Source organism: Bos javanicus, chromosome 9, assembly GCF_032452875.1.
Source record: "Bos javanicus breed banteng chromosome 9, ARS-OSU_banteng_1.0, whole genome shotgun sequence".
NCBI classification, from domain to species: domain Eukaryota; kingdom Metazoa; phylum Chordata; class Mammalia; order Artiodactyla; family Bovidae; genus Bos; species Bos javanicus.
Genome location: NC_083876.1, coordinates 88023693 through 88045606, shown reverse-complemented (window position 1 = coordinate 88045606; position 21914 = coordinate 88023693). Strand labels below are relative to the sequence as shown.

General features: G+C 42.9%; 1 protein-coding gene and 1 non-coding gene across 3 annotated transcripts in view; both read right to left on the bottom strand.

The window, feature by feature from the left end:
• MTHFD1L (methylenetetrahydrofolate dehydrogenase (NADP+ dependent) 1 like) overlaps nucleotides 1–21914 on the bottom strand; it is a 181768-nt gene that overhangs the window by 155634 nt on the left and 4220 nt on the right. For both annotated transcript variants that reach the window (XM_061428309.1, XM_061428310.1), the window contains exons 2-7: nucleotides 20369–20453; nucleotides 18922–18972; nucleotides 18774–18827; nucleotides 15399–15523; nucleotides 12977–13077; nucleotides 11196–11332 (exon numbers count right to left, since the gene is read on the bottom strand). In XM_061428309.1, coding sequence (XP_061284293.1) covers nucleotides 11196–11332; nucleotides 12977–13077; nucleotides 15399–15523; nucleotides 18774–18827; nucleotides 18922–18972; nucleotides 20369–20453 — 553 coding nt within the window. The remainder of the gene's footprint in view (nucleotides 1–11195; nucleotides 11333–12976; nucleotides 13078–15398; nucleotides 15524–18773; nucleotides 18828–18921; nucleotides 18973–20368; nucleotides 20454–21914) is intronic.
• LOC133254508 (small nucleolar RNA SNORA70) lies at nucleotides 11923–12057 on the bottom strand. Its single transcript, XR_009738689.1, has one exon. It is a non-coding gene; the product is annotated as a small nucleolar RNA SNORA70 (small nucleolar RNA).

The window sequence follows — 21914 nt, the reverse complement described above, 5'->3', positions numbered from 1 at the left end:
GTCTTACCTTATCATTTAACATACTTACTGTTCAACATATGAGAAGAGAGTATCAAAGACAGTCAGTTGTGTCCCAAATGATAGAAAAGACAGTTAATCCCTCTTCGAGTTTACTTGATTCTCACATAAATTACGACGGATGATAAAAGGAAAACGCAACCTCAAATCCAGTAATGGACATACTTTTTGAAGGATTCATCCAGAAAAATTCCCTTTCTCATACCCTAGGAAGAAATAAAACTAAAAAGCCTTATTCCTCAGCCTTACTTTTTAGTTTTATTTCTTCCTAGGGTGTGAGAAAGGGAATTTTTCTGGATGAATGTCAAAGTATGTCCATTACTGGATTTGAGGTTGCGTTTTCCTTTTATCATCCATCGTAATTTATGTGAGAATCAAGTAAACTCGAAGAGGGATTAACTGTCTTTTCTCTCATCTGGGACACAAAAAAGGCTGAGAAAGAGAGAGCGTGTGCTCACACCTGTGTGTGTGTATTTGTGATGAGAGATAATGTGATATGATAGAGACACAGAAGCATATAGCACAAAAATGTGTAAGAGCTCAAGTTATGGTTCCCAGATCCACAGGAAGTGAGCCTCGCTTCAGAGGCAGAAGAGCCTTGTGATCTATGCTTATTCTGCGTTGTTAATTCGAACTGACAGTGGGTAATTCAGCACTGCATTTCCTGCCACACTTGTGCTTTCTGATTCTGAACCTTGGGATGCACATTAACAGATTCCTGCATGCCACTTCCCTGGAGTAACTCTCTGGCCTCAGCTGCCTCCTCTGAGAAGTGAAGAAACTGCACTTAGAGAGGAACTGAGGTGCAGAGGGAAGAGCCAACGGGGCGGGGGGGCGGGGGGGGGGTTGTTTCAAGACCTGGATTCAAGTCCAGGCTGTGCTCTTGTCATCGATGACCAGGGTCAAGGCACTGCACAAAACACCTTATTTTCAGGGTGTAATGCTAATAAGAAAATACATGAAAAGGCTTTGAAAAATGAAATCTGTACACAAACATAAGGTGTTCTATCATTACAGACTAACTGCGTGCGTGTGTGCTAAGTCGCTTCAGTTATGTCTGACTCTGCAACTCTATGGACTGTGGCCCTTGGGGCTCCTCTGTCCATGGGATTCTCCAGGCAAGAATACTGGAGTGGGTTGCCATGTCCTCCTCCAGGGGATCTTCCCAACCCAGGGAAAGAACCTAAGTCTCTTAAATCTCCTGCACTGGCAGGAGGGTTCTTTACCACTAGGGCCACTTGGCAAGACTCATAGACTATGCAAAGACCTACCCATTGGAGTATTCTAATTCTACACCCTTAGGAAGCATTTATGCTGGAAGAGTGAAAGATGGAGCCAGGCTCTGCTGATGGTGTGGACAGGCAAGCAAGGATGATCCACAGGCAGACAGGAGGTGATGCCACTGGCCTGTTCCCTGCAGAGACACAGCCTGGAGCCCTTGTCCTTTTATGCAACACACGCCTTGAACCATCTGAGACTTTATATGCCCCCTCCGGATCTTATGCCAAGTTTCAATAGATTCTCCCACTGATCCTTTTCTCAACACTGCTAAATATAAATGGCCTAATTTGGGGGCTTTTCAAAAGTTCTATTCACTGTCTTCTCTGGTGTTAATAAGTAACGCAATGATCAGACAGAAGCAAGAGTGAGAAGAAAGGGAGCTGACATCCAAAGGTGTTTTTCAATCCATTAATAGTGAACACAGAAATTCAGGGGCCTACATTATCTAGGTCACTTCATCACACATTACTCAATAGCCTCAGTATTTACTTGGCACAAGATCTGTGCCACCCTGGGGTCAGTGGTATCTCCTTCACTCACCCATTACACAGGGCTAGAGTCAGGGGAGGGACTCACATCAATAAGGCTGGAGTGTGAATCCATACACCTGACCAGGGTGGCCCCCACCCTCCCCTCTCGAAAGGGTAGACACATCCCTCCTGGAGAGCGAGCCTGCAAGGGTGGTGACAAGCTTAAAGCTCAGGGAAGAAATGGCTTCTTTTTCTTAGGAAGCTATCTGTGGGATTAGTAAGAAAGGGGATAAAAAAATGTTGAACCTAACCCAAGTCAAATGTCTTGGACCTTGGTCCCTCTGATGTTCCCCAGCCCAAGCTGTTGGATACTTTGGGGTTTCAAAGATTATCAGACATTAGGAAATTTCTCTGGTGGTCCAGTGGTTAAGACTCTATACTTCCAAAGCAGAGGGCACACAGGTCTGATTGCTGGTTGGGAAATGAAGTTCCCTTATGCTGTGGGGTATTTAAATAAACATTAAACTTGGAAGGTCCTTTTAAAGATTGGGTTTTGGGACTATCTGGAATAAGAGCTGACATGAGATAATGGCTAAAAATTATACTGCCACTGCTAATGATTTAAAATTATATATATATATTTGCTCAGTCTCTCTGCTTCTCTGAGCCTCGGTTTCCTATCTGTGATATGGGAAGAGTGAGAGTCCAGCCTCATAGGACGGCTGCAGAATCAACAAGCTAACTCGAGTGAAGGACAATCCTGGTTCACTGTAACCCCTAACTCAAAATTATCCCATGTCCTTACTGCCATTACCATATGTTACTGGTTTAAAGTGCTGGAAGAAAAAAAGATCTGTCAACTGAGAATTCTATATCCAGCAAACCTGAACTTCAAAAAAAAAAAGAGGGGTTAGGGTGATCCAGTGGTTCCAAGTCCACCACAGGGAGCAGGGGTTCCATTTCCGGTTGGGGAATTAAGATCCCACATGCCATGCAGCGTAGCCAAAAAAAGAGAAGAAAATTTAATACATTTGTATATTAAAAACAGAAGGAGTTCATTGCCTTTAGACCTGCTCTACAAGAAGTGGAAAGACACTAGTTAGTTAACTCCGAGCTATGTGAGGAAATACAGATTTCCAGAAAAGTCAGTATTCTTGTATTTTTGGTTTGAAACTACAGTTGTAATTTCCTACGTGGTTTAAGACAAATGTATTAAAAGTTGTATTAAAAAAAAAGTATAGAAAAAAGAAAAAGCACTCATGTAAATGGCTAATCTAGTCCAGTTTAAAAGCTAACATTTCCCCACCAATCTTGGGAAAAGAGTATTTTTACAAGCTCTCCTATGTATAATACACATATATTTAGAATTTCCCAATTCACTTTTTAAAGCCTTTTGTAAGGCATGCAATGTACTGAATTCAAAGTGGAAAATGATTCTGATAAGTTAACTTTTGCTCAAAAAGCTTGGCCTACTTTGATCCTTCAAGTGTGAAAGACCTATGTCTTTTCCTTTACTGTTAGTGCTAGTTTTGACAATCTCTGTGCTCAGAAGGAGAAACAAGATCCTCTGAGAAAAACAAAGTAAAACGGCTCTCTTCTTTCTGGGTTATTTCTTATGCACACAGCTGGGACTGACCCGATTCATTGCAGCTGGAGGCCGTTTTGCCATCCTCCTCCAGCTGTGTCAAAAGAGGCTTTTCAGCCAGTGGAGCGTATGGGGGTGTGTGTGTGTGTGTGTGTGTGTGTGTGTGTGTGTATGTGTGTGTGTGGAGGGTGGAGAGCACAGCCCTGAGGTGCCAGCCAGCCTCCCTATCCTGGAGAGAGGAACCACTCTGCCTCACAAATACTCAGTACAGAACATTTCCTTCTGGCATCAGGGTGAACTCCCTGGGGTGAGAAAGAGGACATCTCTAAATGTAGGCCAATTCTCACGGGGCAGATGGCTGTCCCCTCCTACATCAGGGTGTCATTCCACTCCAGGGTCCTGAGGAGCTGAGTAAAGAGCCTGCATCTGGGTGCAGGAAGGAGGGCAACTCCTTAGCTCAAACCAAAAATTTCACACCCAATGCTTTAGCTTACCAACAGCTGATGCTCTATAGAGTGTGGCTAATCTGGACCAATGCCCAGACATTCCTCTCCTCCCACCATGTAAATGCAGAATGCATCTCAAAGCCCAAGAGTGATGCTCCAGAACGAAGCAGAAAACTTATTCTTAATTGTCAATGATACACTCAGAAAGGCATAAACTATAGCTTCCAAATACAGAAGTCCACTCTGTTTTGTGTAATGCTCTAAAAAGGCAAATCTCAATCCCTCACATTCTGGGTCCACAAACGTTTTATATGTAATCAGTATGCAAAGCGAGGAGATCAAACCCATCCATCTTAAAGGAAATCAACCCTGAATATTCACTGGAATGACTGATGCTGAAACTGAAGTTCCAATACTCTGGCCACCTGATGCGAAGAGCTGATTCACTGAAAAAGACCCTGATGCTGGGAAAGATGGAGGGCAAGAGGAGAAGGGAACAACAGGGGATGAGATGGTTGGATGGCATCACTGATTCAATGGACATGAGTTTGAGCAAACTAGGAGATGTGAAGGGTAGGGAAGCCTGGTGTGCTGCAGTCCATGGGGTTGTAGAGTCAGACACGACTGAGAGACTGAACAACAACAATATTCAAAGACTATCCTTAGATTGTTAGGTTGTTGATAGAGATGAAATCCATTTCTATTTAACTAACTTGATGTAAAAATCCCTCAAAATCGCAGGAAGGAATACTATTCCTAGAAAGAGTGATTGGTAAACCAGGAATTCCCAGGAGACGTGACCTGATGTGAAGTGGCTTCTGAGGGGACACAGGCATCAGCGAAGGAAAAGGTCCATAGCCACAGAGTTGAGGACCAGAGGGTGGGCCTGGACTGGCCAAAGCTGGACACACTCTCTCGGGGACACTTTCTCTTAGTTTTGTTTTTGATTTGGTTTCCTCAGCCTCCACGTATTGTTGGGAGACCTCACAGACAGACTGACTCTCTCCTTAGACCCAGCCGTACATTGGAAACATGTGTGCTAGGCTTCAAATAAGGAACCCAGGTCCTACATTTTATTACCTCCTTACAAGCGATTGACCCACTGGCCTTTCCATTTCCACATCAAGGATCAACTGCACATCTGTATGGTGAAACTTGCCAGTGTCCTTCCTGACTCACCATCCGCCACAGCCAAGCTATTACTGGGGATGTTAACAGGTGCCAAGTCCTGCGCTAAGCAAACCAACAGCATCACTGAATTCTCACAGCAGCCTCAAGAGGACGGGAGTATTAAGATCCCTGTTCTACACATGAGGAGACAGGCTCAGAGAAGTTAAACAACAACGAAGTCTTGAATCCAGAGCTGTTTGCACCAAAGCCTGTTGTATTGCTTCCCGAGAACACAAATGTCATCCCAAGCGTTCCAAAGACAGTTCCTACTGGTTGCAGCAGTAGCAGCTTCGAGGTCATCCCAAATTTGGAAGGCTACATGTAGTTTCAGAGGTGGTATACAGGGCTCCAGTGTTACAGTCACCACCTTATCCCTAAAACCCTCACCCCTCTGGTTCTTGAAATGCCCCACCAGATGGCCAACAGGGCGTCCTGTCCCACGTCAGGTACAAACAGGCAGGAAAGAATCACTTTTCAAAGATAATATCGTGTGACCTCACAGCTATACTCCTTTGCTTGTTCTTTTCTCCCCCTGATACTTGTCACTGTTCATAATGAGAAGTTAAATGGGCCATCATCTTAAAATGTACTTACAATGCATTATAATCTTAAAATACATTGTTGATGGCATTAGAAAACAAATACCAATCTACTGTAAAATGTATACTTTCAGTGTTTTTCAGTGAAGGCTTTCGAGGTGTGCGATAAGGGTGGACACAGCCTGCCCCATTCAGGTCTCCCAGCACTAATCTGTGTTTGGATATTCTTTGCACCATTTTCAGTTGCTATCACCATGCTCTGCAGAGGACCCAATGACCCTCTGAAACCAGGCCCAGCAATGGTCTGTGTTTTAGAAATAAAATATAGGAATGAAGTAAAATAAAAGTCGCTCAGTTGTGTCTGACTCTTTACTACCCCGTGGACTGTAGCCTGCCAGGCTCCTCTGTCCACAGAATCCTCCAGGCCAGAATACTGGAGTGAGTAGCCATTCCCTTTTCCAGGGGATCCTCCCAACCTAGGGATGGAACCCAGGTCTCCCTCATTGCAGGTGGATTCTTTGCTATCTGAGCCACCAGGGGAGTCCAAAATATAGGAATAGTGAAAAGTTAGATGTCAGACAGAAGCATGGAGGTATACTAGCAGGAGGCGAGTGACAAGTGCAGCGCTAGCTGCTAGCACAAAGAAAGGAAAGAAACAGCCGTTATTCCGCGGTGGGAGGGGAGCCTGCTGTGTGTAAGTGGACCGTGTACAGGGGGTCGAACAAAGTTTAAGGACAATTATGGGAAAGCTCAGCAGTGGTCACAGGACTGGAAAACGTCAGTTATCATTCCAATCCCAAAGAAAGGCAATGCCAAAGAATGTTCAAACTACAATGCAACTGGGCTCATTTCACATGCTAGCAAGGTAACGCTCAAAATCCTTCAAGCTAGGCTTCAGCAGCACGTGAACCGAGAACTACTAGATGTAGAAGCTGGATTCAGAAAAGTCAGAGGAAGCTTTGCTGCTGCTGCTAAGTCACTTCAGTCGTGTCCGACTCTGTGAGATCAAACTGCCAACGTCCACTGGATCACAGAAAAAGCAAGACAATGCCAGCAAAACCTCTATTTTTGCTTCACTGACTATGCTAAAGCCTTTGACTGTGTGGATCACAACTAACTGTGGAAAATTCCTCAAAAGACGGGAATACCAGACCACTTACCTGCCTCCTGAGAAACCTATATGCAGGTCAAAAAGCAACGGTTAGAAGCAGACGTGGAACAACGGACTGGTTCAAAACTGTGAACAGAATACATCGAGGCTGTGTATTGTCACCCTGCTTATTTAATGTCTATGCACAGTACATCATGCAAAATGCCGGGCTGGATGAATCACAAGCTGGAATCAAGACAGCCAGGAGAAATAACAATCTCAGATATGCAGATGATACCACCCTAATGGTAGAAAGTGAAGAGGAACTAAAGAGCCCCTTGACGAGAGTGAAAAAGCTAGCTGAGAACTCAGTGTTCAAAAACCTAAGATCATGGCATCCAATCTCATCTTCTGCTGCTGCTGCTGCTAAGTCGCTTCAGTCTTGTCCGACTCTGTTCGACCCCAGAGACGGCAGCCCACCAGGCTCCCCCGTCCCTGGGATTCTCCAGGCAAGAACACTGGAGTGGGTTGCCATTTCCTTCTCCAATGCAGGAAAGTGAAAAGTGAAAGTGAAGTTGCTCAGTTGTGCCTGACTCAGCGACCCCATGGACTGCAGCCTACCAGGCTCCTCTGTCCATGGGATTTTCCAGGCAAGAGTACTGGAGTGGGTTGCCATTGCCTTCTCCAATCACATCACTTCATGGCATATAGAAAGGGAAAAAGTGGAAACAATGGCAGAGTTTATTTTCTTGGCTCCAAAGGCATCACGGACGGTTAACTGCACCCATGAAAATAAAAGATGCTTGCTCCTTAGAATAAAAGCTATGATAAACTTAGAGTATTAAAAAGCAGAGACATTACTTTGTCAACAAAGGTCTGTATAGTTAAAATTACGATTTTTCCAGTAGTCATATACGGCTATGACAGTTGGACCATAAAGAAGGCTGAGCACCAAAGAATGTGTTGAACTGTGGTGTTGGAGAAGACTCTTGAGAGTCCCTTGGACTGCAAGGAGATAGAACCAGTCCATCCTAAAGGACATCAACCCTTAATATTCATTGGAAGGACTGATGCTGAAGCTGAAGCTCCAATACTTTGGCCACCTGATACGAAGAAATGACTCACTAGAAAAGACTCTGATGCTGGGAACAATTAAGGGCAAAAGAAGAGGGTGACAGAGGATGAGACAGTTGGATGGCATCACCGACTCAGCGGATATGAGTTTGAGCAAGCTCCGTGATATAGGGAAGCCTGGCTTGCTATAGTACATGGGGTCGCAAAGAGTCAGACAAGACTTACCGACTAAACAAAAACAATGAAAAGCCTGGAATCTTTCTTGCCATATTTTTGGCTCTAGAGTCGAAACAATAAAAGCAATGAAAGTTGCCAGTCTCTAAGATTCACAGTGGTACTGCTGTAAGTACCAAGGACTTAAGAAAAAAAAAAGGGTGTACAATGTCAGCTTTTAAAGAGAACCTCCATAGATACAGGAAAATCAGAATGTTACCCAATTTCTAGATTCTCAAGACAGTAAAGCCAATCATGGTTCTCAAAGTTAGAATGAGCTTTATCCAAATAGTAAAGGTGATTTATTTCCATAATAAAAAAGTACTTTGAAAGATATCTTTGTTTTTCCAAAATACAGATACAACTAGCAAAACTATCTGTGACAGCTGTGAAAACACTGAATTGCCAATGCAGGCATTTTTCTCTTTTTCGTCACAGCTGTTCAGTTCAGGGCAAGTTTACTGTCCTCTTCCACTAAGCGTCCCAACCCAAAATTCTGGGCTTTTAAAGTACAAAACACTGTCCCTGCATTTTCTTGAATAGCCTGCCACCATGTGGCGACCACTGAAAAATCACATAGTAATTGCAAGATCATGTTCCCGGACTGTTTTCAAACAAGAAAGAACAAGGTATATCAGATCCACTTGCCATTCAAACATCACAGCTCTCAGTCCAGATGCCTTGGTCCCCAGGACAGGACTACAACTTGCTAGTCTCCATCCTCACATGGCAAAGTGAGGAACATGTATTTTCAGATTTTGGTAATTTATTGTGCTTAATGTACTTTTAATGTAAATTCACTTCCCTTGACATTTGTGGAATTCAGTCAGTTTTTGAAATTAAAAACTTTATGAAACTATTTCAGACAGTAAATTGTAAAAGAATTACAATTCACCTGGACACCCTGCCCATTACCCGGTTTAAGAAAAGGTATGACCAACACAAGCGAAGGTCCCCTAGTGTCTTCTCCATCTACATCCACATGTTTGTCCCATCATGGTTTTCCTGAATTGGTTCAGTTTCTGCTCATTTCCTTATTCTTTTCCTTTATATGTATGCAGCTCTAAAAAGGTATTGACTTTAAATCTTATACAAATGGGGTTAGACGAAATACATCCTTCTGCATTGACTTTAAATCTTATACAAATGGGGTTAGATGAAATACATCCTTCTGCAACTTGCCTTACTCCAATGAATAATTTTTTAAAATTCTTTATTGATATTTATAGCTCTATGCTTCTTCAAAATTGTCTTGTTTTTGTCCTGATCTCCCATGTAAATTTTAGAATCAATTGGCAAATTCTACACAATAATATTATGTCAGGATTTTGATTCAAATGTAGAGATTAATTTGGGAGAGAATCAGTATCAATATCCTTAAGAGAGTGAGTCTTCTAATCCATGAAATGGTATCTCTGCTTTTAACTGGGTCTTCTTAATGGCATTTATAAAAATTATACAATTTCTTTCAAAAGGTCAGAAATAACCTTTGTTAAATATATTTCTGCTGCTGCTACGTCGCTTCAGTCATGTCTGACTCTGTGCGACCCCAGAGACGGCAGCCCACCAGGCTCCCCCGTCCCTGGGATTCTCCAGGCAAGAACACTGGAGTGGGTTGCCATTTCCTTCTCCAGTGCATGAAAGTGAAGAGTGAAAGGGAAGTTGCTCAGTCGTGTCTGACTTGTAGCGACCCCATGGACTGCAGCCCAGCAGGCTCCTCCGTCCATGGGATTTTCCAGGCAAGAGTATTGGAGTGGGGTGCTACTGCCTTCTCTAAATATATTCCTAGGTACCTTATATTCTCATTGTTATCGTATGTTGTATTCTTTAAAAATTAATTTTATAACTGTGGGTGGTGGTGTTTAGAAATGCAATTAGCTTTTGCCTGTTGATCTTACATCCAAGAAGCCAGATGAACTCTTAGTAATTCTGATATCTGTGTTTTTTGTGTGTGTGAAGTAATTCTGATATCTTGATAGAGTCTTCTGTACTTTTTACATAAGTTTATTACTCAGGATTGATGACATTTTGTGTTTTCCTTTCCTATCATCATTTTGTTTTTTCATATTACTACATTGTCTGGGAATTCCCGCACAATGCCAGTTAGGAATACTGATAACAGACACCTTTGTCTTTCCTAATTAAAAAGTGTTTCTAGGGAATTCTCTGGTGGTTTAGTTGTTAGGACTTGGTGCTTCCACTGCTGGTTTTGATCTCTGGTCAGAGAACTAAGAACTATTAATAAGACGCTGTGTAGCGCAGTCCCCCCAAAAGGTTTTTCATATTTCACTGTTAAATGATATTTTCACTCTGTTTTTATAGACATTTTATTTGATTAAGGAATTTCTTTAAATTCCTAGTCTAAGATGACTTTTTAGAAAAATCTCATAATGAATGCTAGAATTTATCTAATAACTTTTCTACTATCTACGTAGAAAAGATAACTTTTCTACGTTATCTAACGTATCTACTACGGTGAAAGTATAGATTTTAATCTGATAATGTAATGAATTACATTAATACATTTTGATCAATATTAACCCTCTTTACAATCTCATGATAACCTCAACCTGGATTTTATTTTCTATTTTGCTAATGGTAACTTCATCTATGTTCACAGGTGAAATTGGCCTATAATTGTCTATTAGCATCGTGTCAGTGTCTGCACTGGGAACTCATGAGTTATAAAATGTTCTGTCTTCTCCTATCTTTTTTGACTGAGGTAGCTCATTTATAAAACTATTGTCTTTTTGTCTGCTTGTCTGATTTTTGTCTGCTAGACTGATTCTGGAGAAGGCAATGGCACCCCACTCCAGTACTCTTGCCTGGAAAATCCCAGGGACGGGGGAGCCTGGTGGGCTGCCATCTATGGGGTCGCACAGAGTCGGACACGACTGAAGCGACTTAGCAGCAGCAGCAGACTGATTCAATGTCTTCAACGTTATATACTATTCAATTTTATGTGAATCCATTTTTACAAGTTTTCAGATTTATCAGCCAAAGTTGCTCATACTCACCTTTTTAAAAAAATAGTTTTTGCTTCTGTGTTTATGTATCCTTGTTTATTCCTAGCATTGCTGGTGTTCTCTTTTCCTCTCGATCATTTTGGCTAGTGATGTGTCTATATTACTAGACTTTTCCAAGAACTGATTTTGGCTTTGCAATAGAAATCTCTGTTCTTTGTTTTCATCCTTTGAGATTTTTCTGCTGTTCTTTCTGTAATCTCTTAACGCTTGGTCTGTGCATTTCCAGTCCTCCTTTTCTAATATAAGCATTTGAAGATATGTTTCCAACATGAAAGATGCTTACCTTGCCTTGAAGCTGAGGTGTTTTCCACTGGGAGCTCATTGTCATGGACCCTTTTCTCTGGAACAGACATTGTAGGGTGGCTTCCAAAGACCCATGGGCTCCTATTACCAAGATCTTCTTTCCATCTAAGCTGACACCTATCCACCAAATGAAAATTCAGTATTATAATCAAAACATCAATGTTTTTTTCCTATACAGGTTTAATGCAAGGGGGGAAAAGCCTTTAAGGTAGGATTTACTGGGGGGTGTTAAGGAGGGGACAGTGTCTGGGCTCTCAGGAGCGCTGGGCCCACCATTTGTCCAGGGGGCCGGGATTAGGGACGTGTTCAACCCCACAGCTCTCTGGGACAACCTGCTTTTCCGCCACCAAGTTTTCAATTTCATCCACATTAAACTTAGTAAATCCCCACTTCTGTGGATCTTCCAGCAGCCAGAAAACTTGAACTTCACCTGCTCCGTGTTCTGCAGCTTGGTGCAGACGGACATTATGACCTGGCCAATGTGGACTCTGGCCATTGTGCCCTGGCGCTTTCCAAAGGTACGATGCATACCTGTCTGGAGCCTAGACTGCGGACAGCATGCCAGACACGAATGTCCCCTGGAAAGGGCTGTCTTCAAATGGCAACTCACTCCAGTATTCTTGCCTGGAGAATTCTATGGACAGAGGAGCCCAACAGCCTACAGTCCACAGGGTCACAAAGAGTCAGACACGACTGAGTGACTGACACTTTCACTTCAAGGTCCCTTAGGGCAACCCATGAGGGCAACAGGCTTCATACACTACCCAGGAGCCTGCTGTTTGCAGCCACTGCACACCAGCACTCCCCAGCGAAAATAGCACCGTCAGCTTAATTGGCTGCAAAAAAATAGCCTTTTAAAACTTGGCCCTCTGGGCACCAGACTTACAATGACTATAAGCTGTAATTTATTCTTTCTGTGCAAATTTTATGGTGGGGTGATGCAGAATCATCATCCTAATTATTCATATGATGGAAAGACACTGTCTATTCGGATTATCTCAGAGATTTGAGGTTAATGACTACTGTCCTAAAGGCGTATCTTGAAAGTTAGTCTTCTAACAAAGCTTTGGTATACATTTTAGAATTTTTGTTTACTCATTGCACGTTTGGGTATAGGGGAGGGACACTGGTCTCTTTTTTACTCAAGCCAGTGCAAAAAAAAATTAAGTTTATTAAATTTTTATGTATTCAGTTATAAAGTCCTTAAATATAGGAGAGATTCAGTAATAATTTACTTGTTAAATGTGATAACTAAGATATTATTCATTTCTATGTCACTGGCATGAAAGGAAAGAAAGATGGAAATTAAATACTGATACGAAAGTGATACTGTTCACTGATAAATCCTAATCCAGGTTTCTATACCCTAAACTATATCTAACAGTCATTTAAACTATATATCTAATAGTCAGTTAAGCCTTAAATATAAATCTTATCTAGGTCTACACACTGACGGATTTGAGGAGTTGAAACTTGAAACGTCTTTCATGGTGGTTATTTTGAGAGTTTCATGAGAGACACTGAGAAAATGTTTAACACGTAATGTGTTAATGTGTTATTTAATGTTTAACAAGGTTAATCATTTACCTTTACCAATTTCTCTTTAAAATTATAATAGTCTTATTAGAAAATCTGCCATAGTCATATGTATCTGACGAGAAACAAAAAAATCTGATACTGAATATCACCTCAGTGTTTCAATAAGAATCTTCCAGAAACAGAAATATTCAGAACAGCAACATTTCTGAAGGAGCATTATACCTGACTTTTCAAGAAGTTCGATTACAGCTCTGGCCACAGGTGAAATAAAACACTCATGGGCATCTCCTCGGACCAACTTCCCCAGGTTGACATCCGTTAATCTGAATCCAAAAACAAGGGAACAAGTGAGTTCAAACTTGGCCCAAACTCAGTCATCTGTAAAGCACATGTATTAATCCCAAATAACAGCCAAGTCAATATTTGATATAATGAAAAGAAGTTAATCTTTTAAAGCTGGTCAAGAAAAAATTAACTATGAAATTCTCTCTGTGCTCATTTGGGCGTCCCTCCCTCCCAGCTCTGCAGTGTGCACCTACATGACACATTAACCAGAGCTCCTCAAAGACAAGACCGCCTGCTCAACTGAAAAGATAACTTTTTAAAATTCCGACACTAGCCATGCAACTTCTTAAAAGAACAGTGTTCTTTCCCAGCTCTGTAGGGGGTCAGGGTGACTTGGGGTTCATCTGGACGATGGGGCTTCCCGGGTGGCTCAGATGTAAAGGATCTGCCTGCAATGCAGGAGACCCGGGTTCAGTCCTTGGCTCAGGAAGATCCTCTGGAGAAGGGCATGGCAACCCACTCCCGTATTCTTGCCTGGAGAATTCCACGGCCAGAGGAGCCTGGTAGGGGGCTACAGTCCATGGGGTCTCAAAGAGTCAGACACAACTGAACAACTAACACTTTCACTTTCTTCTCACCCTTAGTGAATTTTATGTAAAGCATCAGTGTGTCATTGTGATGTGTTATCCTTTCTCCCGACAATGTGTATGATTATCTGACTTCTATCCCTGTGACTATCTGACTTCTATCTATATGACTATATGACCATCTCTGACTTCTAACAGAGGAACAGTTCTCAGAGCTTCCTGAGAATCTGCTTGCTGGGTTATAATCCTTGATTTGGCTCAAATAAAATTCTCTTTTATTCCTTTTTTAACTTGATAGTTCACTGCATTTTTGTTGACAGATAGGATATATTAAATAATTAAATAGAAATTAAAGAGTGGGCAAGAAAAACAAATATAAAATAAAGAGCGGGCAGGAATAGAGGCCATTAGCTTTTTAGAGCGGCCCTTTAGGCAATGCTAATGTGGTCCCTAAGGGTGTTCTGATCTTGCTTGGACAGCATGTCTGCAGCTTGAAGCCATGTAGGGCTTCACTGCACAGCTCCAGGAAGCTCATTTCAGTGGACTATGGAGAAGGGTGGCCCTGGATGTGTGCCGTGGTCCTGAAGCCAAGCCCACTTTACCCTGAGGAATTTACATCTCCATCAATATCAAAGCCCAGAATCAATCCTAGAAATCAGGGAGTGACCTCACAAGATTTGGATTCAAGGTCTGACCCCCACTTGACATCAGTACTCATCTCCTGCAGGAATCAAGGGAAAAAAGGAGGAACCATGTCCTTTCAAGGCCTTGCGTCCTTTCTTGTCAAATCCAGGACAACACAGTCCCTAACTGTTCAGCTTAAACTGATGGTCTCAATACAGGTTAATAACAAAATGAGGATACTTGGCAAAGGTTTCATAGTCCTCTTTTTATGAAAGATAGAAAACTACACCTTGATACCTTGAGGTTCTGGAGGTTTCCTAACTAATTAGAGCTTCTTCTCTCTTTATGGTTTGTCTGCTACAGGATCAGAGATTTTCATGACAACTTTTCTCCCTGTTTGAGTCTGCCCTAAGTCCCAACAGAAGGCCTGGATAATGGCAGAATCTGGATGTGTCAGTGACGTAGTGATTCACTCAATCCAGCCCCTACAAGAATAATGTTATCAATTTGCTTACCACCCTGTAATGCTAAGAATGTTCTTTTAGGTCACAGTACATAAATCTCTTGTTTCCATGTCGGAAAATGAGGTTTTCAACTTTTAGGAAACATCAGGAACTCCCGTATGCGTGGGTAGTATTCCTTGTCCCTTGAAGCTTATATCATGACGTGACACAAATCCAAGACCAGTATCAAAGCACCTGCTAGTCAGTTTTTCCCTTCAAACAAAACCCTGCATTATGAACGTAAGGGCTTGCTTTGTTCTTCTCTACTGGCCTGGAACTGAGGGAGAATACTCTATTGCTGGTGAAGCAGGTGTCTGGGCTTTTTCTCTAGTCTGGTAGAACTATCAAGGAAAAGTTATTAGAAGAGGAGAGCTGGCTAAGGACTCTGTAAGTCAGACAGGAACTTCTCATATGAATATGACTGGTTAATTCCAAAATGGCACACAAACACTACAAAAGGGTAAGTGTATTTTCCCAAACATGCACTTTCTTAAGCAGAATTTAACAGACCCTCCAACTCCTGAAAGAGTTAAAATTATTCCTTTCAAGTCTTAGTTACTGACATAGTTGAAAGAGCAGAGTTTTCAAAAATTCACTGTAAACAAACTAGCAATGAGTTGATTGTTTTCTTTTATATGTTCTTACCCATCCACATCTTTTTCTGGTTTCAAAGCATTGAGGATTTTGTTGCTAAATGAGGTCTCAGCGATCTGAAGGGCAAGGCCATGTACTCTGCTGTCTTCATTAATCTTCAGGATCTCATCTATAATCTAAAAGGAAAACTATAGTCAGTTGTGCAAAAATAAGACCCAACAAAAGGCATATTATATTAAACATGGATTCATAAAAATGCATGTGTTCTAGTTTCTTTTTGTCTTTGTTGAAGACCTGGTGTAAAGCAGAAAGAAGAAATCTATATTCCCTTCTCACCCCGTATAAAATCTTGGCTGAATTTTTGGTGTCTTTAAGTCTTTCTTATCACTATTCTCTACCAGAACAGGACAGAACAAAACCAAAGCTCAGCAATTAATTAAGACATGAGATGCTACAAGTGAGAGCCGTAAAAGACAATTCCCTGTCCACAGTCAGATTTGAGCCCATCTGATGCTCTCTTGCCTACCTGGGAATAAGGCCAGACACAGACCCCACAAATTCCCATTTTTTGTCCATGAGTAATTTAGCTGAACTGCTTGTCCCCACTGATCCATAAGAATAAAACTGCTTGTAAATCGAACGTTAGGTAAGCTTCTTTCCTTCCCTCTGGTTCTTAAACTTTGACCTGTGCTGTGCCGTCTTTAGTCGCTCAGCTATGTCCAACTGTTTGTGACCCCATTGACTGTAGCCTGCTAGGCTCCTCTGTCCATGGAGACTCTTCAGGCAAGAATACTGGAGTGGGTTGCCATGCTCCCCTCCAGGGGATATTCCCAACACAGGGATTGAACCCAGGTCTCCTACACTGTAGACACACCTTTACCATCTGAGCCACCAGGGAAGCCCAAACTTCGACCTAGCCCCAGTCTGACTGTCAGACGGCACTCTCCTCCCTCCACTCATGAGAACAGGCTGGCTTCAGGGTAAAACATTCTCTCATCTACTATCTCATCAAGCCACCCTTTCTTTCATCGCACTGGCTTCTTTCAAGCCTTCTCTCCCTCTCCCTGTAAAAGACAAGGCTTCTGCCTACCTCTGAAAGGTATGTAGAAGTTACGGGCAGAGTACATTTCCTTAACAGGCCCTTTCCCCATCTGGCAGTAATTCTTTCAGATTATATCACTTCTCACTGAGTCTGGATTTATTTTCTCTCTGATGCTGGCTAGAATGTGGACTCTTGAGAGTCCCATGGACTGCAAGGAGATCAAACCAGTCAATCCTAAAGGAAATCAATGCTGTATATTCACTGGAAGGACTGATGCTGAAGCTGAAGCTCCAATACTTGAGCCACCTGATGCAAAGAGCTGACTCACTGGAAAAGACCCTGATGCTGGGAAAGATTGAGGGCAGGAGAAGGGGGGCAATAGACGATGAGATGGTTAGACAGCATCATTGACTCAATGGACATGAATTTGAGCAAGCTCAGGGAGATAGTGAAGGACAGGGAAGCCTGGCGTGCTGCCGTCCATGGGGTCACCAAAAGTCGGACACGACTGAACAACTGAACAGCAACGTAACAATAGAATGTGGGTGTGATGTGTAGAGTTGAATGGGCCATCCTGGATATGAGGCAGCACAGCAAGATCCTGGGAACCTGAATATCTAAGGACTTTGTGATGCCACCACACTAGCCAGGGATTCCCTACTTCTGAACTTTCAGTCAGTTCAGTTTAGTTCAGTCGCTCAGTCGTGTCCGACTCTTTGCGACCCCATGAATCACAGCACTGAGCACTGAAGAATTGATGTTTTTGAACTGTGGTGTTGGAGAAGACTCTTGAGAGTCCCTGGGACTGCAAGGAGATCCAACCAGTCCATTCTAAAGGAGATCAGCCCTGGATGTTCTTTGGAAGGAATGATGCTAAAGCTGAAACTCCAATACTTTGGCCACCTCATGCGAAGAGTTGACTCACTGGAAAAGACCCTGATACCTGGAGGGATTGGGGGCAGGAGGAGAAGGGGATGACAGAGGATGAGATGGCTGGATGGCATCACCGACCCGATGGACGTGAGTTTGAGCACCTACAAAAGACTTCAGTGCTATTCCCGATTATTTAGTTTTCATCACTGCCACAGCCAGTCTGAAGAAAATCTAGCCACAGAAGTGTCAGACACCAGGATGGCCCTGGTTTAGTGTCTGAGGCCCTACTTATGCAGTGCTGCTTATCCCAGGCTTGAGATGACACACAGGAGGGTTGGTATCCCTGCTGCTGGGAACAACCATATCACATACAGTAGCACTGCAAGAACCTACGATGGTTTTTTTATCAGAGGCCCCAAAACACCACTTAAAGATTCACACAAAGTTAGCCTGAAAAAGCATCTGGAAAATGATCCTGTCTTTTATTGATGAGGCAACTGTGACCTAGAAGAACCAAAGAATGACTCAAGGTCAAACAACTCAGGTCAGGACATCACAAACCAGAACTAGTCCTCCAGACACTGACAATTTCCACGAGACAATGCTGTTGCAACAGCTAAAGAAACACAACCAAAGTGACCATGTCATAGCTCATGCTGTCAACAGAAACATGTGGTGTGTGATAGTCGCTTCAGTCGTGTCCAACCCTTTGTGACCCCATGGGTTGAGGCCCACCAGGCTCCTCTGTCCATGGGATTCTCCAGGCAAGAATACTGGAGTGGGTTGCCAATTTCTTCTTTAGGGGATCTTCCTGGCCCAGGGATTGAACTCATGTCTCTTAAGTCTCCTGTATTGGCAGGCAGGTTCTTTACCACTAGTGCCCACGAGGGGAGGCCTTATTGAGCAGAAACATATGGTAAGGAGATAAAAAACAATGTACTGGGGACTTCCCTTATAGTCCAGTGGCTAAGACTCCAAGCTCCCAATGCAGGGGGTCTGGGTTTGATTCCTGGTCAGGGAACTAGATCCCATGTGCCACAAGTAAGAGTTCATATATCACAACTAAAGATCCCAAATGCTGCAACTATGATCGAAGATCTGACGTGTCACAGCTGAGGCCTGGTGCAGTCAAATAAATAAATATATTTTTTAAAAAAGGTACTACTATATAGCACAGGGAACTACATTCAACAGCCTGTAATAAACCATAATGGAAAAGAATATGAAAAAGAATATACAAGCGTATATGTATAACTGAATCACTTTGCTATACACCAGAAACTAACAAAACATTGTAAATCAACTCTACTTTAAGGAAAAAAGAAAGAAACATGGTAAGGGAAGGGACAGATCACAGAGCATTTACACTAGTGGGAAAAGTGAATTCTTCCCTCCAAAAGTTCAGCCCTGAGAAAAGGTTTGGTCAGTTCCGCCCACAGCAAGACTTGCTCAGAGGTCTACTAGGGCCGAGGGGGAGGAGCACAAAAGAGTCACGTGTCCTGCTGTCTTACCTCATCTTCCCCGCTCTCCGCAGGAAGGCAGATGTGGGTGATGTTCAGACCAGCCTGCAAAGAGTACACAGGGCGAGTGTGTCACTGAGAGGAGATGAATGCACCAGCCAAAAATTAAAATGCATTTTTGAAAATCAACAATCCTTACCTCCTCAGCCAAATTCTGGTTTACTTCTTGCATCAAGTTATCATCACCTGCCTTGGGAGAGGGGAGACAGAAGGAGAATATATTAAAGATCAACATAAAAAGATCTTGAATAGGCACAGAACAATACAAAGACTAATTCTGTGATTATGCATTATCTAACAAAGACAAAGGGAAATGCAAAACAAGAATCTTATTGCTCATAAAAGGGAGCTAATGGCTGGTTTTCATTAACATGGCAATTTCTCAGGCTTTCAAGTTATGTTTCTTTTTAAAATAAGAATCCTCACAGGGCATATATAGCCACAACCAGAACCCAGTTCTAAGTGAGGAATGCCAAACAGGGAGATTTAGGTGACTTGCCCTTCAGTGAAAAGCTATCAAGTAAGCTGAATTCCAGGAGGCTAGGCCCTCAGCTCACTTTTCTTTCCACTCTTCTCACCTGCCTACCTTTTCAGGAACAGACTCCAAAGAATGCAAGTGACTTGAGCACAGCTCTCTGGTCCTCAAATCACAGTGCTGATGAGACAGCTTTTCTGATACATTAAACTCATGCCAAGAACAAGAGTGGCCGCTCAACTGTTGGGCTGTGTTAGCTTACAGGCTTGGCTCAGCTAATCACTTGCCTGCACCTGGCATCACCCAGGTGCGCCAACACAGGTGGCAAATAGTGCCAACCGCAGCTGGCAACGAAGGGTCCGAAGTCAGAAGACAGATGTGGAACTTGAAGTCCTTCTGACATGCCGTGGCTTTTGGCCCTTCAGACTCAAGGCAGGCCTTAGAGACTAAGTAGTAAGATCACCAAATACCATGTCTCAGCAAGCATCTGTCTTCCATGGAACTAAAGAGGTGTGTTTCTCCCCTTTCCCCTCAGATCACATCATAAGAATTTATACTTGGCCACAGTATATCCTGCATAATGCAAGTTATGGGAGCATCTACATCCCGACCTCTGGAAGTTATCCACACCAAAAGGAGACAGAAGCAAACAGAGCGGTACCTGACCTGTAACCCTGAAGCAGCAAAATGACCAGATAAAGGGGGAAACAACAGCATTTCCAGCTGAGGCTTCTCCTTCCTCCCCTAAGCCCCAGTGGGATGTCTGTGACAAGAAATGCAGGTGGTTGTCTGTGTACAATCTAGATTGAAAGATACCAGGACTTCCCTGGTAGTCCAGTGGTTAAGAGTCTGTCTGCCAATGCGGGGGACACAAGTTCAATTCCTGGGCCGAAGATTCCACATGCCGCAGAGCAACTAAGCCCATGTGCCACAACTGCCGCTTGAACCCATGCATCAAGAGCCCGTGCTCCGCGACAAGAGAAGCCACTACAGTGAGAGCCCACATACCACAACTAGAGAAAGTCCATGTGTGGAAGCGAAGACCCAAAACAGCCAAAAAAAAAAAAAAGACATCATAAAATAGCAAGACAGAACCACATTCTCCGCTTACCTGAATAATAGCAAGAACCGGCTTAAAGGTAGGGGTCTTTTCTTGCAATAAACTCAGAACTTCTTTCGAATTCTGAATGACTTCTCTACATTGGGAAAGAGAAACAACACAGTCAGATCTAGGTTTGACAAGAAAGGATAGGTACCACACATTTTCTTAGAAGGTCTCTTACTCTCTAATTAGATAGCAAAAGGGTGCTCCTCCAGGTATGCACAGGGTCGGGGACTGCCCAGGAGAGCAATCATGAACTACTTAACCTGGCATAAAATGTGACAACCTCTTAATTTTCAAAATAAGCAGAGGTAAACGAGCTGGATGCAAATGGTAATTTTCTAGGGGTGACTTTTTCTCTTGCATTTTCTAAGTTTACTGTAGTAAGAAGTTTGGGTTTCTTGGTTCAATAATCCCCTTTCTCCACCACAATCCTTCCACTCCAGAAGAGTCTGGGTCCAGGGGGAAAGCAAACTTGGGCGGAGAGGGGTAGGTACTAACACAGGGGATTGTGGAGGGGGTAAGAAGTGATGGGTCAGGATACACTTTAAGCTCCTGAGTTTACAGAAGGGATGGGAAGCAAAGGCTGCAGAAACACTGAGGAGGTGCAGGGATCTGATATTCTCCCAAGGCCTCTCACAAAAGGAGCCTCTCACTCCTCTGGGCCCCTCAAGTCTGCACTGGAACCTCCTGAAAAATAGCAGGGGCCACCTTCCCCTTAGCATCCCCCAGGTGTCAGCTCCCAGGTACAGGGGCAGACCAAGATAAACGTGGTACAAGGCAGGCTCTCTTTCTGTAGCTTCCTGGGATGAGCCATTTCAGAGACCACTTTTCACCACCCTCCACACAAAATGTTCCTTACTTGTACACAATCAAGAAAGTCGGCTCTTTCAGATGAATTTATTTACAGAACAGAAACAGACCCTCAGACATAGAAAACAATCTTATGGTTACCAAAGGGGAAGAAGGGCAGGGGCAGGGATAAATCGGGAGTCTGGGATTAACAGACTTTACTATATATGAAATAGACAAACAAGAAGGACCTATAATATAGAACAAGGAAATACATTCAATATCTTGAAATAACTAAGGAATCTGAAAAAAAAGATAGATCTATACATATATCTGGGTTTCCCTCGTGGCTCAGATAGTAAAGAAACCGCCCGCAATGCGGGAGACCTGGGTTTGATCCCTGGGTGGGGAAGATTCCCTTAAGGAGGGCGTGGCAACCCACTACAGTATTCTTGCCTGGAGAATCGCTATGGACAGAGGTGCCTGGCAGGCTACGGTCCATGGAGCTGCAAAGAGTAGCACACAACTGAGCAACTGAGCACATATAAATATCTATATACATAGACATATATATGTAACTGAATCACTTTGCTGTATAACTGAAACTAACACAACAACATTGTAAATCAATTGTTTCAATTAAAATTTTTTATTAATAAAAAAATTTGGCTCATTTTCCTCTCACAGTAATAAACAAGAGGCTTAGCTGAGGCGGTACCCAAGCTTCAGGGCTTGAAACTATCTTTAAGTTTTATCTCCCATC